General features: G+C 44.6%; 2 protein-coding genes across 2 annotated transcripts in view; one reads left to right on the top strand and one right to left on the bottom strand.

Moving 5' to 3' along the window:
* Positions 1–7,379, bottom strand: part of LOC143290167 (uncharacterized) — a 9,135-nt gene extending 1,756 nt beyond the window's left edge. Inside the window, exons 1-2 of the mRNA XM_076599475.1 lie at positions 6,883–7,379; positions 4,454–4,683 (exon numbers count right to left, since the gene is read on the bottom strand). Of these exons, the coding sequence (XP_076455590.1) occupies positions 4,454–4,683; positions 6,883–6,885 (233 nt within the window). The 5' untranslated portion in view covers positions 6,886–7,379. The remainder of the gene's footprint in view (positions 1–4,453; positions 4,684–6,882) is intronic.
* Positions 1–7,500, top strand: part of LOC143290103 (uncharacterized) — a 101,168-nt gene that overhangs the window by 70,084 nt on the left and 23,584 nt on the right. The gene's annotated exons all lie outside the window — the stretch shown is intronic.

The raw sequence follows: 7,500 nt of genomic DNA, 5'->3' as shown, positions 1-7,500 counted from the left end.
AGGGTTAAAGTTCCCATAGCCAGAAGACATATGAAGTGTACATGTTAAAGGATTAAAGGCCACATGGCCAGAAAACATATGAAGTGTACATGTTAAAGCCTCAAAGGTCCCTTAATCAGAAGACATATGAATTGTACATGTTAAAGGGTTAAAAGTCTCATAGCCAGATGACATAGGAAGCGTTCATGTTAATGTGTTGAAAGTCCCATAGCCGGAAGTGTACGAGAAGAAGCTTGGAGACCATATCGTGCCCAGGAAGTATGTGATCAACCATCATTCGTTTTATTTTGTATAATAATAATGGTAGTAGTAGTAGTATCTTTTTATACAGTGAATTTGTCCTATTTGCGTGTGGGATAAATGTCCATTCAATTATGGCATGTATAGCATTGTACAATGCTGTATCTCTTTATGTTATTTTTCTTCTTCTCCTTCTTGTTCTTTTCTTTTCTTCCTCCAAATGTATATCTTTTGTATGTCTTAGCCTAACACTGGGTACGGCCATGGCAAATGATTGTGAGTACAATACCAAATGCTGTTCATATTTGTATTAGTCACGTAAATTATTTAACAGTTTCGCATGCCCCAACAAGGTTTCCTGAATAAACACGACGGGCGTAATAGCCCAGTGGTTAAAGCGTGGGACTTTCAGTCTGAAGGTCCTGGGTTCGAATCTCGGTGACGGCGCCGGGTGGGTAAAGGGTGGAGATTTTTCCAATCTCCCAGGTCAATATACGTGCAGACCTGCTAGTGCCTGAACCCCCTTCGTGTGCATACGCACACAGAAGATCAAATACGCTCGTTAAAGATCCTGTAGTCAATGTCAGCGTTCGATGGGTCATGGAAACAAGAACATACCCAGCATGCACACCCTCGGAAACGGAGTATGGCTGCCTACATGGGCGGGTAAATAAACAGAATGGTAATGCACGTAATGTGTTACATGTCTGCATGAGTATTTGTGTGCGTGCCTGAAACCTGATTGAATGACTCAGGAAACGAATGATGAGCGCCCAATGGCAGCTATCATTCGGTTCAGCCCATGTAGGTAGCCTGTTGTGCAAATGTCCCCGTGTTTGTAAAGCGCTTTGAGCTTGTTCTTCGACCGAGGATAGGCGCTATATAAGTAATCCATGCCATCATCATCAAACACGTCTTGTCTTGTTTTGACTGACGGTTGATAAACATATACGACAAAATGCAGTCATGTTGCAATACATGCTCTCCAGCTGCATATAAAGGGCAAGTGATGACGTCAACGGTACTTATTTTGAGGGGGAATCGTGGCTGTGATCATGATTATACTTCAAGGCAGACAAATAAATACGAACATGATCATCATCAGACTCATGACATGTGACAGAAAAGAAGAAAAAGAACAAGAAGAACGAGGACAAGAACAAGAACAAGAACAAACAAAGTAAGAAATAGGAACAGACAGAGAATTACATTGTCGGGAGGGGGCCGGGGGGGGGGGGGGGAGGGGGGGCGGGGGGGGGGGGGGGCTGTGCCCACGATTTCACGCAATCCCACGATTTCTCTCACTTTAAGAGAAATCGTGGGATTGCGAGAAATCGTGGTCGTTCCCCTCCCACGTTTTCTCTCGGTTGCGAGAAATCGTGGGAAGTCCACCTTATTTTTATCAAAAATATTTCTTTTATCGACGGAGTTGGTTTCTTGTCTTTTCATAGTGCAAATCTGAGAGAAAAATGAGAGAGAGAAAAAAGGAAAGAAAACAACGACGACAACGACGATCATGATAATGACAATGGCGTTAGCGAAGACATCAACAGTAATGACACTGAAACACAACTAATTATTGCATTTCACGTAAGATGGATCACTGCAATGCATCGACCTCAATTTCAACGCGCACACACACACACACACACACACACACACACACACACACACACACACACACACACACACACACACACACACACACACACACACAAACACACACACACTTGCTCACTCACTCACTCACTCACTGACATGCACATGCATTCATACTTTTTAAATCAATACCTGTGCCATCACCTTCACCGTCTATTGTTGATGTCTTCGTTAACGCCACTGTCATTATCATGATCGTCGTTATCGTTTCCCCCGATTTCTTGTTTGTTTTTAGCTCTCTCACTTTTCTCTTAGATTTGCTTTGGGAAAAGACAAGAAACCAACTCCGATGACAAATGAAATATTTTTTTATAACAAGAAAGGGGCGCCCCCACCCCCCACCCCCCCTCCCCCACTCCACGATTTCCCGCGGAAGAGAGAAAACGTGGGAGGGGAACGACCACCATTTCTCGCAATCCCACGATTTCTCTTTTAACTCTCTCCTTACGAACGGCGAAAGACACGACGTTAACAGCGTTTCACCCCAATTACCATCATCAAAATAATGCAAGCGGAAGGCTCTTATACTGAAGAGGTGAATGTTGACAGAGAATTCCACAATTCTGACGACGGAAGCTAAAGGTTGGGTAATTCAGACACCCACTGGACATCCCAGGGGTCTGTGTACAGAAGAGAGGACTGGCCGTACTGAGTGAGTTAAAGTGAGAGAAATCGTGGAGGGGGGTGGGGGGGGGGCGGAGGGGGGAGGTGGGGCGGGGGGGCCCACTGTCCTAAAAATACATGGATAGCGCATGCCTTCTTTGAGCCCCTTTGCTAACTGAAGCCAGCGGAAGTGTTCAATCAGCCATTTTGCTTTTCGTGTCAGTATAGCGCGAAGCGGTGACTTCATATGTGTATCCGAGCGCTCAGCTGGCTTCACACAAGCTTTCACTTGCTCGCGGCTTTAGTTAAGCTGACATTCCTTTGTGTCTCCACTGCAAGATTGCGCCACGTGTCACTGCACTGTTTTTCTGTAACAACTTTGGTACATTAACCATTGGCAGATTCCAATCAAGACACAACATTTGGCATGTCGTGGGGACAAGCATAACACGATTTCATCGAAGATACACGGTTACCACGGTATTTACAAATACAAATACAAATAAAATACAGTTCAGAAACTACCACCAGTTAGCAGACGACTTGTCAACGGACTGACGGCCGGATACGAGAAACAATATGGCGTCCAGTTGGCTTAAGCTTTCCTGGCCAATGAGCTATCCATGTATTTTTAAAACAGTGCAGGCGTCCCCCCAGGATTTCTCTCAAAGTGCGAGAAATCGTGGGATTGCGAGAAATCGTGGGCTTACAGGGGGGGGGGGGGTGTGTGAGGGAGGGGGGGGGGGTGATAAATCATCATGAAATGGACCAACTACAAATTAAAGAAAATATGGAGAACTCACAATGAGCCGTTCCTTATAACGAGACTGGTTGTAGATCAGCTGCTGTGGCGAAGTGGTTGGCTTTGCCGAACGGCAACTGCGAGTACGAGGGGTCGATCCCATGAGAGGTGTAATTTTTGTTTGTTTTTTTCTTGTTCTGCTTTTTGTTTTGTTTTGTTCTTTTCGTGGTGGTGGTGGTGGGGGGGGGGGGCGTTTTTTCGGCCCGCGACCGGCTCCTACTCGAGTTTAGTGTGCTCAGTAGCTCAAACAGGAAGACTGGGAACAGTGCAGGCGAGGATCACCCACTTCACTGACACGTCCTTCCGAATGCTACCCCTGACCGACCCAACACTGCAGGTGTCTGCATCTCTCAGCCTGGGTGACGCCGGATTTACAGTTTTATGATGACAGTACAGCCTTGTGAAGTAATCCCCTTGCCTTAATGGGAGAGAGAGAGAGAGAGAGAGAGAGAGAGAGAGACAAGACAAGACAAGACAAATTCTTATTTTCGAGGATAACAGGTAAGCACTGGCGCACTTTTTTTTTCATCCAGTCCCCGCCCTGAAACAGGGTCTACACTACACAAAACGACATTATATTTGATAGAGGGAGAGAGGGAGGGGGGGGGGGGGGTGAGGGAGAGCGAGGGTGAGAGAGAGAGAGAAGAAGACAGAGAGGATGAGACAGGGAGAGAAACAGAGACAGAGGGACAGAGAGAGAAAGAACGAATGAGAGAGAGGCACACACTTTGACACTGTGACATTTCATTGACATTAACCGCAGTGTTCTGATGTCAACAGGGTGCATGATTTTCAGTCAAAAGTATCAATCACATATATACAAAAAACAAAGCAAATAAACGAGAGAGAGAGAGAGAGAGAGAGAGAGAGAGAGAGAGAGAGAGAGAGAGATCTGTCAATGTCTCTTTGAGAGAATGAGCCAGACAGGCAAACAGACAGACAAACGGAGAGACACAGAGAGAGGGAGAGATAGAGAATGAGAAAGAAAGAGAGAAACAGAGAGACAGACAGACAGACAGAGACAGAAATAGACAGAGACTGGGAGATAGAAAGAGGGAAAGAGAGAATGAAACAGACAGAAATAAAGAGACAGACAGACAGATGTATATGTTGAGGAATGAGTGCTATAAAGAACCTTCTCCTACGAACCTGATGCAGTCGTTGCCAGTGCCTCTGATGCACAGGTTGATGCAGACGCAACTTCGGATGGTGCACCTGCTCTTGCACAGGGTGCACTCCATACTGCCTCCCCTCTGCCTCTTCTCGGGCTGCACGTGCTCGCCGGATGACGTCACTACCACCACACACGTCACTAGCAGGAGGAGGAGGCAGCAGAGGGAGGGGGAAAGGCGGTGGTGGTGGAGGTGGTGGTACCGGTTCTGACGTAGAACGCGGGCACGGGCACGGGCACGGGCACACACACACACACACACACACACACACACACACACACACACACACACACACACACACACACGATTAAAACAAACTGATTTTCTTTTTACATAAAAAAGAAAAGGAAATGATGAGTGGGCAGGTGTTCGATAGAGGGGCGGGGTGCGGGGGGAATGGGGGGCTCTGAAAATGCCTGTGTTTTGTGCGTTCGTGCGTACGTGTGTGTGTGTGTGTGTGTGTGTGTGTGTGTGTGTGTGTACATGTGAATGTGTGTACATGCGTGCAGTGCGTGTGTGTGTGTGTGTGTGTGTGTGTGTGTGTGTGTGATACAAATTTTGTTGTTGTTGTATAAAATTCAAATCGGTTTAAATCGTCTCCCTTGAAAAAGAGAATCGGATTTTGATTGAAAATGCAAATGGCAGCTGTACACACCTGCAAGTAGCCTGCAATCTAACGCACGTGTCACGAACTCTGCATTTCATTTCTAGTTAAATTACAAATGAACTGGATCAACAAGACCAATATCTTATTCATAAAAGGAGAGTTAGGGGAGAGTCATCTTTTCTTCCTTTTTTTTTCTTTTTAAAGTGATAATTTACTGACTGGATCTGTTTGAAAGTTGTGTGGGTGTGTATAATGATAATAATGATAGTACTTACATAGCCCTGAATCTTGTGCAGAGACAAATCTAAGCACTTTCACACCAGTCATTCATTCACACGCATGCATAACTCTTAAACTGAAGGGAAGGAAGAGGCAGGGGAGGGAGGCCATCTTGTGAAGAGGTGGGTTTTAAGGCCAGACTTGAAAGAGCTAAGTGCGGAGACCTGAAGAAGCGAAAGAGGAAGTTCATTCCAAATGCAAGGTCCAGAGACAGAGAAAGAACGGCGTCCAACAGTGGTTTGAATCTGGGTATGTGTAAACTCAGTGGATCCGAAGCCGATCACAGAGAGCGAGATGGAGTGTAGAGGTATGTGTGTACGTCTGGGGATTTGTGTGTGTGTGTGTGTGTGTGTGTGTGTGTGTGTGTGTGTGTGTGTGTGTGTGAGGTGGAGGGGGCAGGAGTGGAGGTGGCGAAGAAAGACACAGATAAGAGGACAAAAAAAACAAACAATTCAAAACCAAAAAAGTGTGTGTTCAAAACTCGATCTCTGATGGTTCTGTGCACAACGTTTGAACGTGACCATATTTTGGGCTTACTTGTGTAAACAAAGTGAGTCAGTGTGATGACCATGATTCGGTCATCTGTATGCACGCGCGCGCGCGTGTGTGTGTGTGTGTGTGTGTGTGTCCGTTGTAAACTTTAACAAAATCATTTTGTCTGGAAAATACTATGTCTGTCAAAATTAATTTTCAACTGAAATAGAGAAATCATTGTTTTCCACTCATATCGATTACAGGTTGAATGTCTTCCGGATTAAACCGTATTTCCGGATCGTGAGCGTTTAGTATCATTAAGCGTCCGGTTTATTTCGTCTTGACGCCGGATCCGGAATATTTTCTTGGGATAACGTTTGTGTTGATGGGGTCAGCTTTTAAGGCAGCACGATATTTTATTTTTTTGTATGCATTTAAAAGAAAAGGGGAAAAAAAGAAATTCTGGACAAAACGCACAGTGTAACGATGATTATAATGATTATAATGACCATCGACGTATTCATTACTTGTGAATATTTAAAAGATGGTGGTGCCGATATAACTGGAATGACCATGCTGAAAATTGTAGTCGGCGGCCCTGACTGGTCGACCACCTTTCTTGCTTGAAAAGTCCGTTACTGTGGGGAATCGTTCAGCATACATCAGCAAATTTTGTTGTAACGTATCTGAGCGGAAAAAAGTCATGCGAAAAATCGGGAATATGTTATTCTAAGTTCGAAAGGTATGAACGTAGACGTAGACCCCTGAGTTGTTTGGAAAGCATCGTAGTCGACATACATGCATACACCAATTTTTGAAAGGAAAATAAAAAGGACAGATGGTTTAAACAGTGCGTAACTTTATCTTACATCATATGGGATGGGATGTATATCAAAACTGCAGCCTGTTCAACAACAACAACAACAAAAGTGCTCTATATATTATCATTTCATCCCACGTTAAAAATGATACATATGCCAAACAAAAAGCAAAACAAACAAACAAAGAAAACCCTATAGGAAGATGACAAAAATAAACAAACTTACCATCTTGGCACACAATGTAAAAAATTTTTAAAAAATATCTAAAAAAAAGAAACAAAACAAAGCCCAACAAAAACAACAAGAGCAGATGGTCAGGGTTCTTCTTCTCTTCCGATACGTCTTCTACAGAATCCAACTCCTGTCAACCGGGTTGATGATAGATCAACTTAACTCGGCAGCTAGCTAGCTGAGCAGGAGATCAGACAGGCAGACAGGCGGGCAAACAGGCCTGCAGATGACAAGTCCACAATACTCTGAAACGACATTCACGGATGATTGATAGATCACAGCAGCAACAACACCACCACCAACAACAAACGGTCAGTCTGTCCACAATCTTGTGTTGGTTTTTTTTTTGAAGATCTTTCTGTGTGTCTGTCTTTTTTTTTTTTTTTCTTTTGGTTTCACAGAGATGCTGATAGGGGGTTTGTGAAGGTATAGGAACCGACCTGGCTGCTACGGTAAAAATCGAACAAAACCACTGTCTTCTCTGCAAGCTTTCAAAGCGTTTATATAGGGGGTTGTCGGTAACCCGCCTCTGTCATACATGCTTGATTATCTCTTTATCTGTTGCGGGGATGTGGATCTGGTGGAGGTGTTGGTAGCGAGTGGGGAGTTTGG

The sequence above is a fragment of the Babylonia areolata genome, chromosome 15, assembly GCF_041734735.1.
Source record: "Babylonia areolata isolate BAREFJ2019XMU chromosome 15, ASM4173473v1, whole genome shotgun sequence".
Taxonomy (NCBI): domain Eukaryota; kingdom Metazoa; phylum Mollusca; class Gastropoda; order Neogastropoda; family Buccinidae; genus Babylonia; species Babylonia areolata.
This window is presented reverse-complemented; position numbering and strand designations above follow the sequence as displayed.